This window comes from Medicago truncatula, chromosome 4 (genome assembly GCF_003473485.1).
Source record: "Medicago truncatula cultivar Jemalong A17 chromosome 4, MtrunA17r5.0-ANR, whole genome shotgun sequence".
Classification (NCBI taxonomy): Eukaryota; Viridiplantae; Streptophyta; class Magnoliopsida; order Fabales; family Fabaceae; genus Medicago; species Medicago truncatula.
Genome location: NC_053045.1, coordinates 58,382,243 through 58,410,076, shown reverse-complemented (window position 1 = coordinate 58,410,076; position 27,834 = coordinate 58,382,243). Strand labels below are relative to the sequence as shown.

General features: G+C 34.2%; 3 protein-coding genes across 4 annotated transcripts; 1 reads left to right on the top strand and 2 right to left on the bottom strand.

The window, feature by feature from the left end:
- Positions 1-2,000: 2,000 nt before the first annotated feature.
- LOC11427897 (60S ribosomal protein L29-1) lies at positions 2,001-2,741 on the bottom strand. Its single transcript, XM_024781357.2, has 3 exons — positions 2,581-2,741; positions 2,396-2,499; positions 2,001-2,282 (listed from the first exon to the last, which is right to left on the bottom strand). The coding sequence occupies exons 2-3, from the start codon at positions 2,495-2,497 to the stop codon at positions 2,199-2,201; spliced, it is 186 nt and encodes a 61-aa protein (XP_024637125.1). The 5' UTR covers positions 2,498-2,499; positions 2,581-2,741; the 3' UTR covers positions 2,001-2,198.
- A 2,795-nt stretch (positions 2,742-5,536) lies between these two features.
- LOC11427896 (GTP-binding protein SAR1A) lies at positions 5,537-7,402 on the top strand. The gene is made up of 3 exons (XM_003609704.4): positions 5,537-5,733; positions 6,004-6,135; positions 6,836-7,402. Exons 1-3 carry the CDS (start codon positions 5,605-5,607, stop codon positions 7,154-7,156), a joined length of 582 nt encoding a protein of 193 aa, XP_003609752.1. The 5' UTR covers positions 5,537-5,604; the 3' UTR covers positions 7,157-7,402.
- A 6,623-nt stretch (positions 7,403-14,025) lies between these two features.
- On the bottom strand, positions 14,026-21,630 carry LOC11427895 (calmodulin-binding transcription activator 5). 2 transcript variants are annotated; one of them, XM_024782127.2, is made up of 14 exons: positions 21,478-21,630; positions 21,287-21,391; positions 20,527-20,652; positions 20,046-20,161; positions 19,837-19,925; positions 19,678-19,723; positions 18,410-18,527; positions 17,856-17,975; positions 17,708-17,766; positions 17,161-17,577; positions 16,049-16,746; positions 14,966-15,512; positions 14,494-14,802; positions 14,026-14,393 (listed from the first exon to the last, which is right to left on the bottom strand). In XM_024782127.2, exons 2-14 carry the CDS (start codon positions 21,354-21,356, stop codon positions 14,334-14,336), a joined length of 2,775 nt encoding a protein of 924 aa, XP_024637895.1. In that variant the 5' UTR covers positions 21,357-21,391; positions 21,478-21,630; the 3' UTR covers positions 14,026-14,333. The 2 variants fall into 2 exon arrangements, with proteins under 2 accessions (XP_024637895.1, XP_003609751.2); XM_003609703.4 differs by having other exon boundaries at positions 21,287-21,367; positions 21,478-21,614.
- Positions 21,631-27,834: the final 6,204 nt, after the last annotated feature.

The window sequence follows — 27,834 nt, the reverse complement described above, 5'->3', positions numbered from 1 at the left end:
CGGTTGTCCGATAGAACTTTCCTTTCAACTTAAATGGTACTTTCTTATCGCACAAAACACATGTGACTCTTCTTCATTTCAACCACCCAGCTTGAATACGATGGCTTACATCTGCTTCTATTTCTCCGTCATTTTGTACGAAGGACACAATATATTTAAACCGTGTAACTTGGGGTATGATATGATCTCCAACTCATACCCCAAGTTACACGGTTTAAGAATTTGACGTTCAGTGCATGCAAAAGAAAAACGTGCTACAAGCCTGTTTTGGAGTTTCAGATAAAACACTGAACCAGTTTTCCCGGTTCTGGTTTTAGTGCAATCCAGTTTTGAACTGGTCACTGGTCAAATTCCCATTCATTGAACGCTGACCCTGTCCAGATTTTATTACCCTGAAACACTCGTCATGGATTGTGTGATGAAGAAATGCTATGAGGCATTTGGGAAATGTGCTAAAAACCGATGCCAGCATTTTGAAAGATTTTAAAGCTTGCATGTATTATTATGAATGAATATGAATCAACTTTTGTGAGGCTTGGTATCCTTGCTTTATGAATACAAGTTGATGAAACACTTAATTATATAAAAACTTGGACGAATGTGTAATACTAGTGAAATTTACAAAATAGCATGCAGAACGCACACAAAAGCAACACTAAAACCTAACAACTGATCCCCTAAAAAAAACACCAACAGTTGGTTATAAGATAATATAGTTCTCATATAAAAAATTCAAACTATTGATTCTTGTAAAATTGGTAGAAACAGTAATTGTTGGATGATTCTTGTAAAATATGTCGAAAGAGCAACAGTTGGAGATTGTAGATTACAAAACTAGTTTGCAGATTGCAGAAACTCACATTTCGGTAAATTAAATCAGACCATCTATATATAGAGTAAATAATATCATTCGCGAAAATTGAAAACTGTGGATACCACCCAGGAACAAAATATCCTCATCCTCATATCTTGGGTATATAGTGCCCAAGAAATTGTGGGTATTCATTTCCCAAGAATATTTATATAAGCTAAAGAACTTACTGCACGGTATAAAGGAAAAAAAACAGCTTACAAACATCAAAATTTATTTCATAGTGTCAAAATCATAGTTTTAAAATGTCAAGATCAATTTTCTATAATCAGCAGCTATTGACTAACTAACTGAGAGCAAAAAAAATCTGCACTTAGATGGATGAAATGCGTTCATAACAAGACAAGGGCCATATACTAAAACACATGGCAGGTCAAAATGAATGTCTACTACAAATGTAGATAAGAAAAACTGTTGTTTGTAATGCTTGATAACATGTTCACAACCTGTTAACAGTGCTAAGAATGAAATTAATTTAAAAAAAACAAGTACCTATATGCATAACACTGTCACTAGGAAGGTAGAAGATGGACTTAAGGAGCAAAGTAATAAAAAACCAGAATTAGAAGGCAAAAACGTACTTCAAAAATAATAGATTGGACATTTTTTTTCTGCATAATAACAATAATAAACTGTTCTTTCAAGCTCTCCTGCAACCCATTACCTAAAACAAGGATGACACTTTGGCTTTGTGTGCGAGTTTTGAGCGAAAGGAGGGTTTTGGAAAAAGGATAGAGTAAGGAGAGTGTTTTGGGGTTCATTTTTCTCCATGATAAAGAATCCTACTAATAATATGGATCTTAAACATCTATTGATTGTGGATTTTGGAGGTTAACATAGCTCTTGAAATTCTTAAATCATAAGCATCAAGTAATCGCTCTCTAGAAAAATACTATTTCAAAACTTGTGGTGAAAGATTATTCCGTTTTCTCTTACACTCCCCTCAACTCCCAAACACAGTTTCAGGGATCATAACATACAATCCAGTTTCTATTTCATACGAGCTAAATAGGGGTCTACACACATGCTAAATTGATCATAGTAATAAGAACCAGAGTAAAGAACAAAGATAAAATCAGTGAGTTCTGGTCCAAACATTTTTTTGTAAGAACAATTATGATTGCAAAAATTGAAAAACACAAGCAACTAAATATTCATTAATAAAACTTCATTAGTCTTAAACAAAAACCAGCAAAAATGGTAACAGGGTATCACAATATCACTAAATAAATCAAAACACTATCAAAGATAGTCAACATAACATATAGAGCTCAAAGTCGAAAACTAAGATGCAAATTACAAAAAAGCCCCATTAGAGATCAACACTTTACTCTTCAGCAGAAGCGACTTCCCCATTTTTCTTGTTGTGCTTCCTTGCATACCTCTGGTTCCTCAAAAACTTTGGATCCATCTAAAGATATCAACAAAAATAAATCAAATCATTAATAAATAGAAATCATTGGGCATCAATGGAAAACAATAATTTCAAAATCAATAAAAGAATTGAAAACTGAGAATACATACCCCCTTGGTGGAAGTGTGGCGATGCCTCTTTGGCTTTTTGATGCCATTCTTGTGAGCCTTGTAAGACTGGTTGTGAGCAGTGTGATTCTTCGACTTCGCCATTTCTGAAATTCAATACATGCAGAGTTAATTAAAGATACAAGGGAAAACGAATTGAAAAATGAAGAAATTGAAGAAGGCGAAACCTAATTCTGAAGATGCGGTTGAACTAGGGTTTTTCTGGGCGGAACAAGATGACAGAGAAGAATAGAGTGAGTTTATATATGTGTGACTCTGAAAGAAATGGACCGGGTGGAGAGTGAGATGGGCTTGCCCATTAGGCTGTAACTTAGAGAAGCCCAAATAGTTTATTCTCTTTTCCCCTCTTATTTCAAAACATACACGACCATGACTTCAAAGACGTTGGTTGAGTCATATACATTTTAATCCAAAATTAATATTTTTGTTAACTTTTTAGAAAGAAAAAAACCTTATTAGGGCATGCACTTGTGCCCCATGAAATTTTAAAAACATGAAATCATTTTTATTTTTATATTTTTACTCATCCCTGCTCATTTTTGCATTACACGCTTCCCTCTAAACCTAAATGCTCTCGAATTATAATACTATTTTCACCACCACTAATCACCAATGGCAGCCTACAGGGGGTCGTTGCCACTTACTACAGTGATCATCTGACTCGTCTCCCTCTTTCTTCTCTCTCACGTGACCTCCCTCCTATAGGCTATATTGCGAGCATGTTACATCTCTTACCACCGCTCTACACGTGACCGTCATACATCTCTTTGTGCCTATATGTCCTTCTTCACTCACCACGACACAAACCAATCCACCAATACCTTCTAGTTCTACCTTCAACAATTGTGAACAACTGACAACTTGGTAAGGTAAAATCTCCTCCATAGATGTTTTATCAAATAGTATTAGTTCAATAGCAACAAAGTTTGACTCCATGGTCCATGGACACAGCTCAAATCCCACGCGAGACAGTTGTAAAATGGTCGTTAATAACATTGTTATTTATATTAATTTTCTTTCCCAATTTTTTTTTGACCCATGTTTTTCCATCCATCAACAATTTATATTTATTGTTTAATTAAAAAAAAAACTGACCCCACCCATGTTTTCCACTGTATCGTGGGTTTCCTGGTTTTAGTTGTCGTAGGATATCAACCATGGCTACATTTTCGAGGACAGAACAACCAAGCAGAAACGAACATAAAATACTATTGTATGCAGTCTAGTAATTTTGTATGAACTAGATTTTGTAAAATAATACTACTTTTTTTTCCTTCAGAAAAAAAAAACTCTTTGTTTTTTTAAGTACGAATTTAACGGCTATTTCTATTTAATTGTCGTATTTGATAATTTAAAGATATTTTTTTTATCAATTATACTATTTTTCAACTGGTTCTTTTACTTACTTTTTTTTTTGGCTAAAATGTTCTTTTGGTCCCTTAAGTATTTATTTGGTATCGCTTTGGTCCCTTAACTAAAAAAAATTGTTTAAGTACTTTATCTTTATCTCTGTTACCTGTTTTGGTCCCTTCCGTTAAAAAAATTCAAAAAAATGTTAGGGTTTATATTATTGATCTTCTTCCTTCTCCTTCCATCATCTTCTTCATGATCTTCATCATCAACAACACACCAACCCAGAAAAAAAAAATATTTTCATCATCATCTTCATCAAATCTATAAACATAATCAATTTCATAACTCAATCAACAACCAATTTGTTCATAAAAAAAGTCACTTTAATTTACCAAACAACTTTTTTTTTAAATCCAAATCCAAAACCACAACAACTAGACATAACAACAACTGCTATGCTTCTCTAAAAATATCAATAAACTAATACCTTCACCTTATAACTACTCATCAAATTGTAAAATTTCAACTTTCAAATGTTCAATCTTAAGATCCATAGATCTCCGCAAATAACCTTTCTTCTTTCTCCTTCTACTACTTGACCCATTAATGCAATTTCTTAGATTTGGCTTGGGTTGAGTAAAGAGGAACTGATATTGGGGATTCACCTTGAAATTATAATTAAAATTTTCTTTAATAATTCTAATTAATTCCTTAAAAATTATCAAATAGATCTTGAGAGTTGAGACAGTTGTAATCTTATTAATTCACTGTCTTTATAATGAAAATTAACAATTAAAAGGAGAGAGTGAGATGAGATAGTGAGTGAGACTTTGTTGTTGTTGGAATAGAAATGAGGAAGAAGGAATCACTGATGTGGAGAGGTAAAGGGGTGTTTGTGCTTGTTGGTGGCTCTTAGGTGGAGAGGTCACAGAAAAATAATAATGTTAGGATTCCTTCAAAATTATCACCGTAGATTTTGGATTTAAAAAAATTGTGGTGAGTAGATATGAAGATTTTGGTTGATTTGGTCTAGGGAGATTGAGAAATTGTATTGTTTAGATTGAAAGGGATGTAATTTAATGGAAAAATTGATTATTGATTGAGTTATGAAATGGATTATATGTTTATAGATTTGATGAAAAAAAATTATGGGTTGGTGTGTTGTTGATGATGAAGATCATGAAGAAGATGATGGAAGGAGAAGGAAGAAGATGAATAATATAAACCCTAAAGTTTTTTTTTAATTTTTTTAACAGAAAGGACCAAAACAGATAACGGAGATAAAGATAAAGTACTCAAAGAATCTTTTACTTAAAGGACCAAAATAGTATTTAAGCTTTTTTTTTTAATAAAACTAGTCAATGCTATTGTAAAACTGATTTTTCATTTTGATGCCTTATTTTACTTTGTCAGGGTTATAATTTGAGAAAATCTGCAACAAAAAAATAAAATTGAGAAAATCCTGTACCGTTTCTTTTAAGTAAAAAATTAGAGTTTTGTTTTGTTTTTTTTAAAGAAGTTATTAATAATTAGAGTAAATCTGTGGGTTTGTTTTTTGACGTGACTGTGGTCTTTGGTTTTAATTTGAACAATTACTATATTATTACACCCGATGACGCGTACCAACCAATCAAACCCCTACAACTGGAATTTCTTCGCAATAACCGGCTACTCAAAGTTACCATTCCACACGGCCCTCGCATAATTTACCGGCTACACCCGTAACAAGTATTGAATCACCCTCCACTATATATACGCTGAAGACAAAAACTATTGTGCAACATAAAAAAGAAAGAAAAAGTGTTTGTTTTTGTCTCTGAAATTTCCGGTTGAATAAAATGTTTGTTTTTGATTGGTTTTATGGAATTCTTGCTACCCTTGGTCTGTGGCAAAAAGAGGCCAAAATTTTATTTTTAGGGTTGGATAATGCTGGCAAAACGACTTTGCTTCACATGCTTAAAGACGAGGTATTTTTTTATTTTATGATGATGTTTTTTTGATCATGCAATTATTCATTGCTCAAGAAGTATTAGTTAATTGTAATCTATGAAGCACGGACGCTATTAGGATTAAACATGTCCCGGTGTCAGACACGTGTCCGACACGACACGACACCGGCACTTGTAATTACACACTTAATTATGTGAATTTTTCAAATTATTAGCTGTGTCGGCGTGTCCGTGTCGTGTTAGTGTCCGTATCCGTGTTTCATAGATTGTAATTGAAATATTTTGCAGAGATTAGTTCAGCATCAACCAACACAACATCCGACTTCGGAAGAATTGAGTATTGGGAGGATAAAGTTTAAAGCTTTTGATTTGGGTGGTCACCAAATTGCTCGTAGGGTCTGGAGGGACTATTACGCTCAGGTAATTAATTCAGTGAATTGTTACTGAAATTGTTGGCTGATGCAATTTGGTTATTGAAATTAATGAAATTCTGAATTTTAAAATTCTCAACCGCATGTTTTGTATCATGGCTAGTATGCCATAATAACCGTGGGTCGCCGTCATTCTGACATTCCCACCGTGATATCAAACATACACTTTAATTGAGTGGTCCAAAACTACTAACATAATTGAATATTTTTAATTTCATAGAATATTTTAAAATACAATAGCTAGCGAATCAAGGTGATTCCTAGTTAAGGAGAGTAACCCATATTTAGTGTCTGATATCCTTCAAATAGGAACATATTGTATTTGTTTTTAAAAACACTTATGCTTGGTTTCATGGCTACTTGTTGTATACTGTCAGTGTTCTATAGGTGCATTGTAACTGCGCTATGAATAACCGACACACGTATACACCAATAATAGTTTTAAGAAAATGAAAGTGATTAAATGTAACCGATGTGTTGGAAACCTAACACATCTGTACTCTGAATTTTCAGTCTTGAATGGAATCATGTATGTGTTTGGTTTTGTACAAGTGTCCTTAATGTAATCATATGTATTTTTTGTTTTGAACAAGCGTAATCATATGTACTATGTCGTGTGAGTGTGGATGTAATCATATATGTCGGTAGATTATGGCTTTCATGTTAATTGTAGATTTTATATGGTACAGGTGGATGCTGTAGTCTACCTGGTTGATGCATTTGACAAGGAGAGATTTCCAGAATCAAAGAAGGAGCTGGATGCTCTTCTTGCTGATGAATCACTAGGAAATGTACCTTTCCTTATCTTAGGAAACAAGATAGACATTACTTATGCTGCATCAGAGGATGAGTTACGTTATCATTTGGGCTTGACTAACTTCACTACAGGCAAGGGCAAAATTAATCTTTCTGACTCCAATGTCCGTCCTTTGGAGGTGTTCATGTGTAGTATTGTTCGCAAGATGGGATATGGTGAAGGCTTTCAGTGGCTTTCTCAGTATATTAAATAGGGATACGGTTCAAGTTTGCTCGTAGTACTCGATTATATCATTGTGCTGATACAGTTTCGACATTAGCATTGTAGTTTTATACTTTGCTCATGTAAATTGGATAATAATAGTTAAATGGCAGTTTTGTTAGTTCTGAAACACGCATGTAGGAGGTGAAAATTTGTGTTGCAGTCTATATCGGTTATTAAAATTGCAGAATTAATAATAGTGGCTTGAATGTTACAAATGCTTTGTGTTTGTTGGGCAGTGTTTTTTCCTTTGGTTAACAATCTTCAGGACATTTATTCATAATCTTCGTTCAGAAGCCAAATACTTTGGTTGCAGTGATGTTTTTTTTTTAATAGGAGGCTGCAGTAATGTTAGGACACTTGGTATCAATGATGTTGAATATGATAGTTGTCCCTCTTTGTCAAGATGGTATGGTATAAGTACAACACGATTGGCTGACAATTAGGTCTCTTAAATATATAGTTTTCTTTCTACAGTACCCTTGAGTATGTATTAGTTAGAAATTCGATTTCGAGCGTGTATAGAAAAATACTCATATCGTTCCCGCGAGCTTAGCTCAGTTGGTAGGGACATTGCATAATTTATGCAAGGGCTGGGGTCCGAACACTCCACTTCTCCACATTTAATAGTGTGAGCTCCAGCCACTAGACCATTAAAAAAAAAAAAAAAATACTCCTACCAACTTTTTCTCTTCAGCCTCCGCCCAATTTTCTAAGAGAATTGTTGTTCCCACATTTGATAAGGTTGTGGCACACGAGTAATTTACGTTTTTGTCCCCTCGACAGTTAACTGTCGATGAATTAGAAATCCGGCTGCAGTTAACTGCCGAGGAAAACAAATTATGCAGACAGTGAGCTCTGCATGATTCTAAAATATTTTCAAGCCATTTTTTCGATCAGTTTTTACCTGTAATTAAAACAGAGCATTTCGAAAGGCAAAATAATCTATACAACATTGAAACTCGGACATAAACAAGAAAAATACAATATCTTTTACAATTATTCATAATTAAATCAAACCGACATTTGGTTGAAATTACACAAACGTTTGAAATTCATCATAACGGTTCAAATCACAAAAAAATATTGGCGCAAATGCACAACTTAATTAAACCAACATTTTTATACATTAAACAAAGTAAAAAATCCCATGAAATTAAAAGTAATGTCATTAAAGTACAAATATACAAATCAATGTCATGAAAACACCAAAACTAAAAAACAAGTCCTAAAAAACAAAGTACTACTACTGGTCCTGGTCCTGGTCTTGCTGATGGTGCCTCCTCCTCGGCCTCTGGCCCCGCCTCCTGGTCAAAATCGGCTCGATCTGCTCCCTCATATGGCTCATGGCCTGAAACCACTGTAGAGGGCTCATGACCTCCTGGCCCATCTGTGCATCAGCGGCACTAACCATGTCATAGGTGTCAGGCGAGCTTCTCGCCTCATACCGCTCCCACTGCTGTGCAATGATCTGCTCTTCATTTGCTGGCCTCGGAAGATCTCCTGGAAGAGGTGACAAAATATGAGGGTGAGACACCCTAGTGTGCCATAACACATAGCCATCCGCCATCCGCCATGTCTGCTCTCCTGCCTGCTCACCCCAATCGGCTGCCTTAAGCGTGTGAGTGCGGAAGTCGACGAACGCCTGCACAATATGAGGCGGTGGCAACTCTACAACATCCGTCGGATGTCTGGGGACGGTCTGGACGTATCCGTACTGCCTCAAAACCCTCTCGGGCAAGTGACGGTACACCCTACAAACACCGCACATAATCCAGCCAGAATACCAGAAAACCTCCTCAAAATCCTGGATCTCTCTGTGCTCTTCGTACGGCCTCCAGCATACGTCATCAAACTGTATACGATCAAGTAGTGACCGATACGTGACCCCCTCTCCGTGACCCTTCTAAAGCTTCCACTTCGCTGCAACCGGATAGTTTTCCATGTAGTCAGTGTTGGGATCAACACTGTAAAGGCCAGGAAAATGCACCAAAAACCATGCCTGCACAAACCAAACAAATCACATTTATAAATTATTACGCACGAAAAAATATAACAAAAAATTAAAAGTTAAGGTTCACGTTTATAAGTTTCTTACAATGAGCAGTGTCACGCTCCCCCCAAGAGCTATGTCTCCATGCCTACACGCCTCAGCTAACTCATCGTATAGGTATGCGAGTGTCATTCCTCCCCAGGAATAATTACGCATCCATGCGTAGCCGTCCTCCATGGTCGTCAGATAGACCAACTCAATGCGTTTGTTGCTTCTATCGTCAAACAACAAGCATCCAACCAAGTAGAGAAGGTAACACCTCACGCAATAAGTCCTAACCCTCTCCAGCTCCTCCGTATCAGCCAATACGTTGGCCCTACCAAGGTACCTCGTATATAAGTCCCTCAGCCTCGGGTAGCTAATGTACCCACCGTACTCCTACCCACAAATTTTGTCCGCCTCCTGCTGCGACACACCCAAGTGCCTCATAAGTAGTGCCGCTCCCTCATGTTTCAGCATCTTCTTCCCATGGCTCAACATCCGCCCTCCAATTTGAAGATGCGTCAGACATGCGACATCATCCAAGGTCACAGTCATCTCCCTCAAGGGAATGTGAAATGTGCTGGTCTCGAGATACCACCTCTCGCATAGAGTCATCAGCAGGGCATGAGACACAGTGGCGTAGCCCAGGTAAACCAAGTCATGCAACCCGCTCTCCCTAAGCGGATCCCAAAACCAATCCTGATTCCTGTTTGGGCATCTGAGACTCAAGATCTTAGCCCCATGATTAATCAGTTTTACCACACGGAGCTTACGAACCTGAAATAATAGAAAAATAAACAAAGTTTAAACAAATACACATATAAAGAAAATAATTAAACATAAATAAAAGAATTAAAAAAAACATATAAATAAAAGTGGATATAATAATTAAACAAACACACATATAAAGAAAATAATTAAACATAAAGAAAAAGCATTTAAAAAAAACACATATAAAAGTGGATATAATAATTAAACAAACACACATATAAAGAAAATAATTAAACATAAAGAAAAAGCATTTAAAAAAAACACATATAAAAGTGGATATAATAATTAAACAAACACACATATAAAGAAAATAATTAAACATAAAGAAAAAACATTTAAAAAAAACACATATAAAAGTGGATATAATAATTAAACAAACACACATATTAGGTCAAATGCATCTAAAGGTCCTTTAAGTTTTTCGTTTTTTCCAAAGTCGTCCTTTAAGTTTTAAAAGTCTCAAAGTGGTCCTTTAAGTTTTAAAAGTCTCAAACAAGTCCTTTTAGTTTTTGAATCATTTCAAACAAGTCCTTTTAAAGGATGATGGTGATGATTCAGATGATAGTAACAAATAGCATTATCCACCGTTTGCCATGCCTAAAAAGACTAATTTTAAGTGGGTGTTAGGAATCAGATTTGGTACCAAAGATGAGTTCAAGGAAGCAATTACCAACTATGCTATCTACAATAGGACTTGTTTGAAACGATTCAAAAACTAAAAGGACTTGTTTGGGACTTTTGAAACTTACAGGACCACTTTGGGAAAAATGAAAAACTTAAAGGACATTTAGATGCATTTGACCAAGAAAATAATTAAACATAAAGAAAAAACATTTAAAAAAATTACACTTACGTTATCTGAATTATATCGAAGCGGCAACGCCACATGATTGGCATAAGAGTGCAGCAAAGATAAGTCTGCCGGTCCTGCAGGAAAGGGAGGGTCCACAGGTAACACCTCCGGGGCAGCAGTTGCTGCAATGTCTTCATCATCTCCTACATGCTGCTGCTGTGGTATATGATCCTGGTCATACCTACCATCAGTCACATCGTGGTGTACCTGATCCTGATAATTCAGGCACTCCAACTCAGACTGGTCGACAAACTGTGACGGGTCAACAACCTGTGACGCTTCAGGCTGTGTAGCATGAGAACTCCCTGAACCATCTCCCCTCCGACCTCTACCCCTCTTTGGGATGTGGCCGCTCTGCCTCTCCCTCCAATGGCTTTGGGTCATCGCACGCCAACCACCAATCATTTTAGATGGATCAATGGGGTCCTGATCGGCCATATCTACACAAAAAATAATAAAATTAACATCATTTCCATAACCTAATCAAACACGTTAAACCTAAACTAAACATGAACATAATCAAACTCATTAAAAGTACAACAATGAACATCATTTCCATAACCTAAAATCATTTAATATAATCAACATTACAATAAAATTTATGTCCATCATTTCCATAATAACCTAAACATCATTCATTATTTAACATACACTTAATCATTTGTGTCCATCATAATTCTCGTAACCTACACTAACTAAAAAATCAATATACATTTAACCAAACTATAATTAACATCATTTCTATCATTTCCATAACCTAAACTAACTACATAATCAATAAAATTGTCATTGAGGCATTTTATCAAACACTTTGTGTGCAAAGCATAAAACATATTCAAATTGTGTTCATTTGCCACCATTCAAAGCCACATTCTGATTTAAACAACATAGGCAACAACTACATTCATTTATCAATTCCTAAACTACACATGCAATCATCAAATTGTCAATTTTAAAATTAACCCTAACCACATGCAAACTACTCTAATTTTTTTTTAAAAATTAACCTAAACAAATTAACATTATCATTAAAATGATTGACACAACTTACTTGTGATAATGTGCAGTTGATTTGCTTGCAATTCGTGAAAATGGATTTGGTGAAGATTGGAGAGAAATTGTGAATTTTGAAGATGTTTTGGAAATGGAAAGGTTCTGGTTCTGCGTATGATTATGTTCAGATTTCCTCGGCAGTTAACTGCAGCCGGATTTCTAATTCCTCGGCAGTTAACTGCCGAGGGGGCAAAAACGTAAATTACTCGTGTGCCACAGCCCTATCAAATGTGGGAACAACAATTCTCATTTTCTAAACATATGTTTCTCATTCATCCACTAAAGAAGTGATGATTTAATGTTAACTTTTACTTGAAATCTCCCAAATATCAATTTAAATAAGTGATTTTCACGTATATTAATTTTTTTTATGAAATTTGTCATGTTAGTGCGATGTTGTTTTGTTCGCCGTTGTGTGACATTTTACTTTCGCGTCTTGTTACGGTGTTTTATGCAATTTAGATGAATGTTGTGAGTTTGTTCGCATATATATATGTTTTTTAGCTAATTTATATTGTATCAATGTACTTTATTAATTTAAATGAATAAATATCGTTTATTTTTTTAAAAATAAAATAAAAGAAAAATAGTACTATATGTTTAAAGATCTTTATATTTTTTTTGCCTAATGTTTAGAGATATTTATATTTATTTTTCCATAAAAACAGATATTTATTTCTTTTGGATCAGATATACTTAAATGAGTAATCAAAATTAATATTATTTTAAAAGAAAATGCTAACGTGCTCCTTTATTTTGGAATTTGCATAATCAATCTCTTAAAAGTTAAAAAACGATCTTTCCCATACAAAATTCACTTTTTTTTTCCTTAAAAGAAATTCACTTTTTTTTTTTAAATTTCTTTGTCTCTTGCTTGATACCATCCCTCTTACCGACCATTCTAGTGTAACTCGTGTAAGATTTGGTTAGTTAGCTTATAAGTATAACAATAAACAAACCAATAATAACCGGCACTATAATGTCATTAAAAAAACAAAACAATTGTTCGTCCTCCCTTTTATGTTAAAGATAGTAAACATCTGATCAAATATTAAGTGGATCCGACCTCCATCCAATGTTTTCAAGCTTAACACAAATGACTCATATATTGGTCACTCTGCCACTCCAGAATGCAGAGGTCTCATCCGAGACACCAAGGGTGGTTATATTCATGGTTTTACTTGTAATCTTGGCCGTTTTCCTTCGGCTATGGCAGATTCACGAGGTCTTGTTCATGGATTAAAGTTGGCTAATAAAGGTGCTTGGATTGGAAGGGGATGAAAACTTCTTCCATTATATTAGGGAATCAACCAATTGTTCGCATCACCATTGCTCATATCGTAAATGACATTCATTTTAAAACATCTTTTTTTGTTAAAGTGACATTTATTTTAAAACGGAGGAAGTAAACACTTTTTCTAAAACGAAGAAAGTACTTGCACTTACTTGGACTACCAACTGTATTATGTGCTTACTTCTTTATGAAGTGTGGAGCATCTTACAAATAAAAATTCATTGTTTTGGAGTATCCTGTCTCATATGTCTTCACAAAATTCATTGTTTTGGAGTATCCCGTCTCATCTGTCTTCACCTCTGCTCTCAGATGTTACGAAGACCATTTTTGGGGGAAGGATTCTCTACCTTTACTATTTAGTACCTTTTTTTTTAGTTATGGCCGGGGTTTGAACTCCAGATCTTGCATATTATGTCTTGTCTCTACCAACTGAACTAAACTCACGAGGACACTATTTGGTACCTTTAGTGCATTTTATAGATATGTTGATGATTATAATAAATTATTCGAGAAATGATATTTGAACATCCATTTAATGACAACTTTTGCAACAACTTTCTCTCACATACCCACATTATTTTTGTCTCTCTATTGCTATGGTTTCCGTGCCAATACCACTTTTTTCTTTGTAAAATATGGTTGTCAAATAAGTTGTCACCAAATTGGTTGTTCAAATAATACTCCTCAAATTATTCAGATGTGTGAGAAAGTTAAGTTAAGAGAGAGGGGCAAAGTCACCAAAGATAGCCCCATTTTCCTGCAATTTAGTCTCCCTTTTCCTTTTTTTTTTTTTTTGAGAGAAGTCTCCCTTTTCCTGCTTTTAGCTTTTTTTCCAATGTACCATAACAACAAACATTAGAGATAACTGATCATGTGTACCAAGTAAAAATGTCTTTATACATGTTAATTATTTAAGACATGCTGGCACATAATAGCTAAAATCAATACAAATATGATAATTTTCTCAGCCAGGGTGCTTAAAGCTCCGGTTTTCGAGGTCCAACTTTGGGACGGCATATAGAGGCCAATCACCAATGGAAGGATATTAAAGAAGGGAATTTACAGTCTATTTGATATACAAAAACAACACCAACCTCCCTTCATTCACATTCTGCTGAGTGTGCATCCTAACAATAACAACATTTTTAAGAACTTCGGCTAAACTACCTCTTCATTTTCATGTCAACTTCATTACTGAGCATTTTTTCATATTCCCGTTCCAGCTGTACAAAGGAATATTCTACAAGTAAGAACACATAGGGCACAAAAGCAAATTCTCCAATTCCTAGGAATAATAATCAAATTAAAATTAGCTGTTACTACCTTTGCTTGATTAAGGGCCAACTTCATCCTCCTGTAATCTTCTTGCGCTTTCTTAGAACGGAACATAGCCTGCACTCGAATTACACTTCTCTCGACACGTTCTTCGGCTTGTTTCCTACCAGTCCGAAAGAATTCCTCCTCTGCATCACTTTGCTGATTCTGATCTCCCGATTCTTCCTCGGTATTAAGCCGGAGCCCACGGAAGCCCTTTCTCTTTAAACGCCAACGCAACACTGCTTTCTCAACCACGCCAACTGACCAAATGATTTTACAATATTGTTTCCGTTGTTGAAAGCACCTGAAAGCAGCCTGCATTGTATCAATTGATTTGTTAAAGCTTAGTTGCTGAACTGACGAATAAAGGATCAATTGAAATCAATCTTAATTCACTTGATCAGTTTAAAAATGATATAAATAACGTGTCTCGCTACAAAATATCGGCAATGATGAAGGCAGTAAGTGTAGCTCTTACTTGAATCTTGATAGCTTGACGGCGCATGTTGAGAAAATCTCTACGAATCTTCCATGTACGGAATCTATGTTGTATTCGAGCAGCAGCAGCCATCACTTTCTTTGTCTCAAAATTGCGGAAGGCATGCTGAATCTTCATTGCTGCAACTATTTTGCGCGCTTCAGCTTCTGGGCTGGAAAACTCAACCGCCTCTGTTTGTAACTTTAAGGAATGCTGCCTATATGCTTCTTGTATGCGTGCTGCTGCATCGGCAGCTGTCCGGTAAGCTGCCAGTGTATCTTTCACATAGAGCTGCTCCTCGGTAAGGTTCTCGGAATTTACTGGATCATCCGTGCTAGTTTCCAGTGAGCCACTGATATTTCCAGCTAAGCTCATGTCATTGAACTGCTCAACTAGAGACTTTTCCGAAAGATAAGCTGCTAAGCCATGATAACCCCTCGTATAAGCAAGATCAGCGGCAGTACATCCACCAGGGTTTTGGTGAGTTGGATCCGTGACCAAGTTTGGCTTTGCCCCAGCTGACAACAAAGTTGCAACCATTTTCTCCCTGAAGACACAATGTTTAAATCAAATATAGAACAAAATATTTCATTCAGAGTTCCATGACCCTATTTTACTTAAATTCATTCTACATTCATATAGGTTATTATAATCTCTAGTTATCTATAAACAGAAAGGAACTCGGATGCTGGAACCATGTAAGAAATGGATTCTTAGGCCAATGTTTACATTAGAACTAATGGTGTTGTCATGAACCAAGTCAACCAACTACTCGAAAGGCTTAAAAATCCATTACGTGAAGATATGAATGGTTTTTAAATTATATATAATACACCCCCTTGCACATGAGTCATTTGGACTTGAAGCGTGGACAATGCACCGGCTCACTTACCTTGGATTAAAAGTTAACATTTTATTAGAAGAAAGAGGCCGGAAAGAATTTAAATTTAGACAAACATGGTCAGCAAGTCATGTTGTGCGCCTACTATTACATAAACATACACAATTAGGTAAAGGCATATGAATCATTTTTATATTATATAACTAACATGTTTGAACAAGCATGGTGTTTATGTATTATACCTGCCGTAATATGCTGCCCAATGAAGAGCAGTCCATCCGAATTTATCCCGGAAATCTAGTGATAAGCCTGACCATGAAAATAAAGTAATTGCCCATGTATATTCCAAAATTGCACACAAATGGATGACACTTTGTCCTTGCGCATCGTATTCAGTAGTCTTGCATCCTAAAACAATTTTTTCTGAAAGCCATTCCTTTAATCTGTTTTTCAATGCAATTCCAAACAGAGCATCTTTAGCTTGCGAAAATGGAATTTTGTTGTCTAAAGTTGACTTCATTAAGTATTGCCAAGTATTGGAAATAAATGATGTCTTTAAGGAGAATTCCCTTGCCTCCTTTAGTCTACTAAGTGATACTTTACTAGAGATGACATCAAGACTCTGTTGTTTAGCAAAGAGCAAATAAGAAAGCCTCATTTGAAGTTGAAACTCGTCCCAGTTGTTCTTCTCTTCCATAGAAGCTACTGGATCATGCAAAACAGGAGTACGATACTCAAAAGTAACAACTTGGCTGATAGGGTTATGGCCATCAAAGCTCAAGTAGAGATTCACAAATCCTGGAGAATGCGGTGGCACCCAGCAACGGTATACCCCATCCTGAACAATTTCTGCAGGAACACTTGCATCACCACATACACATATTAGATTGGACTTTGGGAGGTGCAGATAGTCTTTATGAAAGAGTCCGGTCACTAGGATCTGCACGAAGTAAAGGAACCTAGAAAGTTTAGTGAAAATTGTAAAATAACATGTAATAAGTAAATTGAAGGCACTGACACTTCAAATTATGATTTATACACCTATGCAGCATTGGCACTTCAAATTGAAGGCATATCCGGTATTCAATATGTGTCGGTGTCTGACACATGTGGGTACATTCAATAATTCAATTTTCTCAAATTATTACCGGTGCTGAATGCGGTGTCCGTGTCAGTGCTTCAAAGTATACACATTAAGATGTGCATATTCTTCACGGAGTTTATATTCCACAGTTTACAGCTTTGGAATTCTACGGTTAAGATTGAATGAAAAGACCGAGAAATTAACTAGTCATAACTGTTAAAAAAGATATAATTGCTACTAAGTAGATACACGAACAAAGGAAAAGGAAACCTTTGATTTCTCTGTGGAAGACACCCACGCAGGGGACACATCGGTAAGATTAAATACTTGTTCTGGAAGGGAAAGTTGCTGATTGTCCACTACCAGAGATGAATACGGTTCATTAACGGATGAAACTGAGGATCCAAGAGCAGAATCATCAACTGAACAAGGGGAATCAGACATGAATTGGTTCACCCACATTCCAAAGCTGTCCTGACTTTGCAATCTGTCATTGACCAAAGTGTTTAAGGAATCAACACCACTTGAAGAGACAGGATGGTTCCTCTGCTCATTTTGATATCCTTGATTGCTAATTGTCTGAAGAGTAACACTTTCTGAAAAATTGTATGGAATACTATTGCTCACTGCAATTGGCTGGGTTAAATTATTGAACGTACGAATTTCTGCAGATGCATTGTTGACTACCTGGTGAGATAATCATATGTAGATTACAACAGCAGCTATTACAAATCAAGTATCTCCAGAAAATGGAAGAAAAAAAGAAAAGAAGCAAAGGAAAAGTGTATAAATTGAAAAAGAAACAAGCTAATCTTACATTGCTAAAACTGTCATTCAGTAAAATTTGATTTTGTTGATCAAAATAGGGAACTTTTCCTGCAAAACAATAATACAAAATTATAATAACTATGGTGCTTTTCAGACATGTAACTGGTAGTGTTAAAGCATAATCAATCACCATTTACCTCCATTAGGCACAACAGAGGTGTTAAGATCGTTTGCTACGACTAGGTCATCCCATTCAAGTGTATTAAGCTCGTGAAGCCTCAGTTCATGGCTTTTGACTGTTATATTTTCATTAATCTCTGTCCATTTCCAAAACATAACGGATGAAAATATATACTGTGTCTAGTAAATCCAACAATGTTGCCATATTTTTCAAAAAAGTTAGGCTGTCAACACTTTTTTTCATATAATCAAGGCATCAACAATTTGACCATATATGTATATCGCCATGTGAGCCAAAAAAGAAACTCTTATCTTATATTTCCTTTGGATGGAAATATGAGCAGAACAAAATGAGTTGGAAGGAATTTATGTGCAATTATCTTACATAGAGGCACATATTTTTAATAACATTTTTATTAAAATATAATTGTACTGATAGAAGATCCCACAGGACAGAGAGTAGGGGAAGACTCCCAGCTCCCATCCCACCCCATTGACATCTATACTTCCAGTAGCATGATTTGTAAGTAGAAAGCTGCAAAAAAGAATATTTATAAAAATTATTACTCACCACCAGCATATGCAGTTTTGGTCCCTGAATCTATTTCTTCTGACAAAAGCCATGGTGCAGATGGGTCAGAAGCAGTAGTAGAGTTTGAATTTACGGGAGTGATGGGAGAACCCTGAAACTGTATCATGAGCCACGAGTCAAAGAAAGTTATAAAGCCATGTTTTGTTCATTCTCATATCGAACTTTAAAGCATAAATATCCCTTCAAGCATGGATTTACATCTGATTATAACTATGGATTTTAAGTGTCTTGCACAAATAGAAACTACATAACATCCTAGCACTGATGAGTTACGTAGGAATCATTCCAAAAGTATGTTTTATGTTTATAGAGAAAACAGAAGAGCTATATTGTTCAAATTTCCAAAAGAAGACTGGACGGTGAAATTGGTACAGCTTTCAACATAATGAAACAATGAGTGGGATATACATAATTATACATCCTTTTTTAATATTGTAGCAAGAAACAACCTTCACATAAAACTATACTTAGCAATCTTAATGCAAATTAATAACCGCAATGAACTAATGGTGGTTGTGTCAACATTTAGAAATAGTTTGAATACAATTCCCTAGAAGAACTTATAGGATAAAAAAAATAGCAATGATCACAAGTTTTATATATAATAGCCTGTGGCAAAAGTTAAATTAGCTTAAGCATCTCAATTTCTCAAAGGCCCTCTCATTTGATATATTCATATACAACTATAAGCTCATAAATACTTTTCGTAATGTAGACTTATTTTAATTGAGAAACTATCATCAACAAATGAAATAAGACAAACTTGAAACCTAAAATAGAATGGTTATTCCACTTGTAGTACTATTCAACTGTTAAAGCTCTAATCAATCATCATATCTGTTATGCCTACAGATTCATTGTTGGACTTGGATTCTACCTTCACATGCAAGTAATGGTAAATGGAGCTATACAAGCTGCTTCTTAACACCCAATAACAAAAGAGACTGCACACTACACACGGACAACAAATAAAATCTCCAACCAGACCAATCGAAAAGACATTTTTGCTGCAAGGAAATTTTTTATGGAGTTGATCGTGGTGTAGTTGAGACATGTTCAAACGGCTAAACCTACATTATATACCCGAGGATCAGTGAATTTCAAACTGACCAATGGCAGCATACATATATGGTCCTTATTTCGGCTAAAACAATACACATGTGGCACAGATAAATTATGATTTGTGTTGTGAGGCAAAATTAAGCTTTTTGTAAGGAACAAAAATAGTTCAAGTGATTTACACAGACCTCTTGTGTTTCACGATAATGAACAAGGACGATGTGTTCCAGGCTCCTGAAAAGATACAAGAATTATAATCTCTTACCAATAGATACAAGAATTTGAGAAGTACAGTTACTAAAACATCAAAATTATTCAAAAATATAGTTAACGGTTGGTTTACATACTTGTCAAGCAGCCAATAACATCTACGAACAAAATTTGGGTTATCTAGACCATGTGCATAATATACATGGATCCTTTCTTCATTACCAACCTGATTGGTGGAGAAAAGAAAGATAAAAAATCAGATATGATATTAATCACTTGATCTATAACCAGAACCAATAATAACAATAACACAAACGTAAACATCCACAAAAATGAAAATCCTCACTTTTAAGTGCTCATGAGCTTCTTTAACAGTTTTTCCATCCTTTTTCTTTTTCCAGTTGTGCCCATCTTTTCTAAAGTTCCGAAGCTTCTTGCGGTCAAACAATACAATAGTACCACCTGTTTATACACAAAAAATTAGTAGTAATAATAAGATGACACTGACAGTGGAGATTTGACATCATCTAACTGTTTATAGAAAAAACCTATTACTTAGATGAAAAATAACTAATAAAAAATCTATAATACTGTCCAAAACAAGCTACGAATCACAAAATGCTCTGGTTCAAAATTCTAACGGACTACTTTCTATTATCAGCAGGTAAGCTGCATTATGGAAATTAAGAAATACAGAATAAAAAGACAAAAACAAATACGATTAGATGACAAACAGTCTACGAGAAAATGAATGGCAGGGAAGAATAAAAATGCTGCATTTCTTCTTCACAAACATCAGGATACTATTAATAGCAACAGATAATTACTTTTAGGCAAATTCATTGGCTTGACATTGATGGTAAAATACTTGTGATTAGAAAGCATGGCATGAATTTCATTGGGACGAAGCCATCTTGTTCTTGCTTCCTCCGTAATGCTCGCAACATCCAGGTCTGAGGCATATAAAATAAAAAGTTCAAAACAAGTAAACGGGGGTGATTTAATATTGATCAATGACAGGGTAATAAGTAATACATGTAAGATTTGCAGTGCGAAGAAGAAAAAGGGAACAACATACTTCGAACCCGATATTAAAAACAATGGATTTCTACTACACCATTCTACTACCATGTTGAAAATAAATTTAGACAGAGCCACTTCCTCATATTCCAATACTGAAATTTAATTTTTTACCCGTTTTCTATTCATATGCCCTAAAAAAAATTAAAATTAATGCAATATTGCACTTTCCATATGATTTAATTATTGGATCAAGGGACCAACCCACTAAACGTTGGGACATTGTGTTTGACAATCTTTTTTTAGTATCAACCCTCCAGTTCTCATGGGAAGCGAACTCTACTAATCCAGAGTTAGGATGGGAGAGGACTGTTCCAGCCAAGATTCAAACTCGTGTTCTCCTAAACGATTTGACAATAACAACTCGTCTTAAAATTGTGTATGAGAATCTATTATCTAGTAATATTGACATCATTGATATACTTGGCACTAATTACTATATCTTTATATACATTAAAATTGAAACTGGAAAAAACATTTGAAGCTGGAGTGAAGTAGGAAGCTTACCTTGCAATGTGTGGAATCCATGTATCTCTGATCCAACAAGTTGACCCGGTAAGTTATTTGCCATCATCATCGCATAAACCTCTGAAGATTATGATCAACGTTACGCTGTACCCAAAAAAAAAAATCGATAAAAAAAAATGATGAAATATGAAAAGGGTGGTGAGAGATAACAGAAAAGATGAAGAATTTACATGATTATAGAGAAGGGTTTGCTTTGTTTGGATTTGTTGGAAGAAACTGAGAAATATGATCGCGTCGTCGTCGTCGCAGCAGCTATCTCGATCACAGTACTCCTTTCTGTCCTTCTATTGTCTTGTCTTATCTGACACTATCACTAATTTAGCTAAATTAAATATTAAATATAAAAATATTTACAATTATGTCTGATTTTTTGTTTTGATGAAATGATGTCTAAATTCTTCTATCTTTTCTTAAAATGTTTGAATTACACTATAGTCTTATGTTAAACTATACATTTTCCTCACATCTTATTCAAAATATATTAAAAGATATTTCACTCCCTTCACTTGATAAATGTTTAAATTACATTATTTTTCTCTCTTATGTTAAAATCTACGTTTTAGTCCCTCAATAATTTTTTTATTTCTAATAAACTAGCAAATTTTTTTATCTAACACACTTCAAAGAAAAATAACATTGCGAGTTCATTATAATGTAATCAAATTTTGAATGCATATCTTTCTCTATTTCTTATTCACAATTTCATTAACATATAGTTTTAAACTTTATTATAAAATACGAAACAATCCAAAATAAAATTAAAAAGCGTGAAAAATTACTAAAATAGATTAAGTATGATTATTTACAAGTGAATTTTATACTCTAAATTATAAAATTAATAACAAAATATTTAAATTTAATTGTCATTGAGATTTAGGTTATAAAGAAACGAATTTATATTTTTTAAATGGTGATTCTAAATTAATATATATTAAAAAAATATTTATTTATGTTAAAATAGATTAAAGTGTAGTCCGTATTTAATTATTAAGGGAGTGAGTTGTAATTCAAGCATCTTATAGAAGAGGGAAGTATAAATTTAACATTTCAAGGGAGGGAAGTGTATATTTTAATATCAGAGGGGAGGGGTATAATTTAAGCATTTTTGAGGGAAGGGGAGTGTAATTTACTCTTTAGTTTAATAACAAACTAGAGAATTAGGGGCCTTTTAGCCCCTTTATTTTTATTTTTATTTTAAAAAAACTACTTATCCGACTCATAGTAATTGTATCTTTAACATTTTTTTTTATAAATAATTGTTACTTAAAAATATCAATGCAATATTTTTTTTCCATTATTATACCCTTATTTATTGAATTTCATTCAACTTAAATATTTCACTAACTACAATTAATAAGAGTATTTTAGTAAATGATGTTAATTTTAACATTGAAATCAACACAATTGTCCCGTAAGTGTAACTCAGTTGGTAGCTACAGGGATAATTTGTGCAGGGGCCGGGGCTCGAAACCCGGATTCCCCACTTCTCCACACATGATGTGTGTGAATCTAGCCACTAGGCTACTTGACAAAAAAAAAAAAATCAACACAGTGAATCATTTTCTTAATAATCGTGCACAAACCTTAAACGACTATAATTTAGAAACGTATGGAGTAGAGAATTTGAAAGTTAGAATCGAATCGTGGTTGTGATAAGAGATGTTTGTGAATTGGATCGATTTTAAAGTAAAAATCAACTAATCAATAGATAAAATTACGCAACTTTCGATTTGAATAATTTTATTTTATTTTAAATAAAGTAACATACTTCAATTTTCTAAATCAACGCTACTAGACCAACCGAGATGGATTAAAAGACTATTAATATTAATTTTATATACACGGTAAGATGACAAGTTTGATGTAACATACAATTATAATATACTAAAAATTAACATGACAAAATAGCAAATAAGTAGTATTATTCCTTAAAAAATACCTAGTATTAAAAACCAATAAAGAATACCTGAAGAAGAAAAAAAACTGACATATTTAAGTGTATGTATGCAGTTCTGTTGAGATGTGACTCAAAAATGGATTTTGAGAAAGTTGCAAATCGTGACACGATTTGCTAAGCATGTCACGATTTTGAGAAAGTTGCAAATACCTAAGCATGTCACGATTTTTTGGGAAAACGTAACACGATTTTCGGCTTGGTGGGTAAGTTTTCAGAATAAGGTTGGTCGTACCTTGGTCGTACGCACCAAATGTGTCACGGTTTGGGAAATCGTGACACGATTTTGTCTGGATCTGAACACATTATAAGCACTCTTTGACCCATTTGTTGAAAAAGTTTGGTGAATCTCATGAAAACCAAAGGAGGGAACTTTTAGGGTTTTAGACACTAAAGGTTGAGAGTCTTTGGGTGAGGTTCAAAGCTTCAAGATGTGAATCTTGGAGAACCAAAAGAGGGGGCTCTTGGAAAAAGGGTTGGTGCCTTTTGGGGAAGATTCATGGGGTTGGGAAACACATGAGTGGAGAGTCTTTTGTGAGCAACCTCGGTGACTCTTGTGAAACCAAAAGAGAAGACCCTTAGTGAAATCAAAGGCTAATGGTTGGTTCTCTTTTGGGGGTTAGATTCTAGAGTTGGGAAACAATTGTAAATACCTTGGGAGAGTGAAAATCATGAGTGTCTTGTTTATTGAGATTGGGAAAATGGATCGAAATTACGGTTGTTCTTTGTGAGCTTGTTGAAGCTAATTTCTTGTAACCCATTTGTATCTCTTTGTAAGAACTCATTGATAGTTGATTGGAGATATCAATCTTTCCTCCAGAGTAGGTCATTGTTGGACCGAACTGGGTGAACAATCTCTTGGTGTTGTTGTCTATTTTTCTCTACTCTTTTTATCTTGTTTATTCCTTACTTGGATTGTGGTTTTGCCATGCACTTGATTACATACTAGGTCTATATATTGTTGTTGTTGCTTGTGGTTAATTTTTTTTGCTTGTTGGTTGTCATTGATACTTGCTCCACACATCATAGTTTGTATTGGTGTGAAATTTGAGTCTGAATTCACAACAAGTTCAATTCAGTTTGGTTCAATTTTAAAGTGCTTACGACATCAAAAACGTTTATACTTTTGCACGTTTTTTTCTTCTTTCCAAATTCAAAATTTGACAATTCTTTTTTTACTATAGGTCAATAAATTGGTTCACATGAAATATTATTCTTAACATTCAACATGGAAGGACCTGAACACTGGGTCTACCAAGAAAAATAAGTATCATTATTAGGAACATGCGAGGTGTAAGTAGCCTTAGTGGAGTTCCAGAACTTAAGTTTTTTTTCTTCTTCTTCTTCATACACAATATTTAATATGCGTGTGTGAAAATTACACATAAATGAAAGACAACGGAGAACAATGTGTGTCGTTAAGCTTTTTTTAATGACAAAACTTAAGTGCCTTGTCCACTAGTCAAAACCAATAAAATTGAGGAATTTCGTTACTTGTTGGATTTTGATAATTGTCTTGTTGTTGATCGGGAAGGAAGGGGAAGTGGCTTGGCATTGTTTCATAATAAGTCCTTTAAATATCAACTTTTGAGTTATTCTCAAATCACATTGTTGTAGAAGTTGGCGATATTAGTCAAGGTGAGTCGAAATTTACTTGTTATTGTGACTACCAAAATGGTGGCAGCACGTGTGATGCTAGGAATTTTATCAGTCAAATGTCTTAGCTTTTTGATAGTCTTTGGTGTACAATGGATGATTTTGATGATATTATGGATGCAAATGGAAAGGGAGGTTGAATGTCCTTTGTGGCTAATAAATGAGTTTTGAAAGGTTGTTTTGGACATTGGTTTATCAAACATCCACACGAAGGGTGTACGATTTCACTTGGTTGAAGAACCTAGGTACACATGTTATCGAGGAAAAACTTGATCGAGGATTGACTAATGAAACATGGTTTCATTTATTCCCTATAGACAAGCTTGAATATTGGCTGGCTCCAACATCGTATAATTATCCTATTTAACTTGACCGCGGCCCAATTACTCGACTTTGTCTGACATGTCACAAGTTCAGATTTGAGAATGAGTAGTGTATGGAACATGGTTTTGATGTTCTTATGCATGATTATTGTCAAACAAAACAACCAAATGATCACTCCAAGACAAACAAGATGGGGGTAAACATTTACAAGAAAACTGTTATTAATAATAAAGTTGGAGTCGTTCTTGATCTCTCCCATTCTTATAACTCCAACTAATGAATGAATTGTCAGTGGTCTTTAGTGTAAAGATACATTTGTCTAGAGAATAATAGACGGTGAGATTTAGTATGAGAAAGGGGAATTCTTTCCCTTTATGGGAAAGTATAAGTACAACCATAGATTTATTACTTCTTTATTTGGATGGCCTAGATTTATGATCCGGTAAGGGGGGAAACTTTTTGATGGTCACATGGTGGACCATGAAAACCGACCTCACCAATCATTAAATAACATTTTATCATTTGTTTGATTTATATATATTTTTTGTAGCAAACGATGGGCCTGATATTTTTCTTGGGCTTGTTGTTTGTAAGCCATAACTTTCTGGTTGTAGACATTGCTCTTCTTTAATTTTTGCTGTCTGCACCTTATAATGCTGCAACATTAAATTAAATTAGTGAGGGAATTAAGTTTTTAAAATTCTATTAAAAAGATAAATAATACGTGACATAAAATTAAATTATGTGGACTATTTACTATGACATAAAAATAATTTTGTTAACATTTATTAAGTGTGACTTTAACTTATTTATTTATTTATTAAAATGACTTACTAAAATGACTATCACATTTGAAATAACATGATGATCAATTATGTCGTTGAAAATATTACTTACTAATAATTAAACTAGGTATGAGATTCTTTCATTTGGAGAGTTTGAACGGTTGCTCAACAATTATATAATTGGTTTAGGTCTAAAAATCTTTTCTTTTTGGTGAGACCTTGGATTTTGAACAATCACTAAACAATCTTATAAGTGGTTTAGGTCTAAAAATCTTTCAATTCTGAAGAGACCTTGGAGTTTGAACATTCAATGAACAATATTACAAGTGGTTTATGTCTAAGAATATTTCATTTCCGACGAGACCTTGGAGTTTGAACAGTCTTACAAGTGGTTTATGTCTAAGAATCTTTCTTTTCCGGTGAGACCTTAGAGTTTGGGCATTCAATGAACAATCTTACAGGTGGTTTAGGTTAAAGAATATTTTATTTCCGGTGAGACCTTGGAGTTTGAACAATAACAGTCTTGTAAGTGGTTTATGTCTAAGAATATTTCATTTTCGGCGAGACCAACGAGTTTGAACAGTCTTACAATTGGTTTATGTCTAAGAATCTTTCCTTTATAGTGAGACATTGGAGTTTGAACAATCACTGAACAGTCTCAGCAGTGGTTTAAGTCTAAGAATATTTCCTTTCGGGTGAGACCTTAGAACAATCAATGAACAATCTTACAAGTGGTATTTAAAAAAATAAGATTTTAAATCATATTTTTTTGTCATATTGTTGGTGTCCTTGAAATTGATAATCATGTTATAATTTGAAAACAAAAAACATTTATATTTTTACTTTTTTCAAAATTTCATAAAAAAAAACATTGTTCATAATTTTCAAACGTTAACACTGTTAATAAAGCGGAAAGACAAGCACGTGAGTGTCCGTCATTTCGCTAATTACCTATTATTAATGTTAGCATATTTTAAAAATAATAAAGGTGGTCTATTAGAATTATTTTCATGTAAAGAATAATAACGGGAGTACTTAATTGATCTTGAAATTTTGTTGATTATATTTGATTAACTGATTATCATTGAAATTATTGAACTATTTTGATTTTTTTTTATGCTATTGCATTATTTCGAATTAATTAAAAATACTCAATCCTATAGTTTGTATAATACACAAAAGCATTTCCACCGATGGATTCTTTTGTCATGTGGTTCTGGGTAAATCTTTGCCTGTGCATAAATCACCTCCAACGAAATCAATCTCTAGTGGCTCAGTTTGAAAATTTTCCATAATCTCTTCTATATCCATTCTGCAAATAGTAATACAGATGCACCTGTAACAAGAAAATTACAATTTCGTTATCTTCATTCATTACAACATTTTGATAATAAAAAAACCAAAACTTCAATTTTCATAAAATTTATAATTTCAATTTTAGGTTAAAAAATTAGAACGATAAAATTCGCATCCCAATCATCATCATTTATGTTTGAGATGCAACTTTATAACTACTTGATTCCAGATAAATGTAAAAGCTTTACTTTTCTTTGATTTAGAATGATACAGATCTGATTTGTTTTGTGTGTTAGAACACCAAACTTTAAAGTGATAATTATATTGCCATTGCCGAAAATATCAGTGAACAAAAGCAAGATTGTTGTTATGAGGGAAGCTTTAGAAGAATATTCTATTTTTTTGTCTTTTGCTGGGTTTTTACCATGAACAACTTGAACTGAGATATAACTCACTAAATCTGAAATGTTATTCAAACAGTGGTGTATATTGTTATTGAAAAGTAATTTCTA

Coding starts and splice junctions, on each gene's coding strand:
- LOC11427896 (XM_003609704.4), top strand. CDS start 5,605: ATGTTTGTTTTTGATTGGTTTTATGGAATTCTTGCTACCCTTGGTCTG. Junction 5,734..6,003: donor TTCACATGCTTAAAGACGAG/GTATTTTTTTAT, acceptor AATATTTTGCAG/AGATTAGTTCAGCATCAACC. Junction 6,136..6,835: donor GGAGGGACTATTACGCTCAG/GTAATTAATTCA, acceptor TATATGGTACAG/GTGGATGCTGTAGTCTACCT.
- LOC11427895 (XM_024782127.2), bottom strand. CDS start 21,356: ATGATGATGGCAAATAACTTACCGGGTCAACTTGTTGGATCAGAGATA. Junction 19,724..19,836: donor TGTTATTGGCTGCTTGACAA/GTATGTAAACCA, acceptor GTATCTTTTCAG/GAGCCTGGAACACATCGTCC. Junction 15,513..16,048: donor TGGGCAGCATATTACGGCAG/GTATAATACATA, acceptor TTGTGTCTTCAG/GGAGAAAATGGTTGCAACTT.
- LOC11427897 (XM_024781357.2), bottom strand. CDS start 2,497: ATGGCGAAGTCGAAGAATCACACTGCTCACAACCAGTCTTACAAGGCT. Junction 2,283..2,395: donor GCCACACTTCCACCAAGGGG/GTATGTATTCTC, acceptor TGATATCTTTAG/ATGGATCCAAAGTTTTTGAG.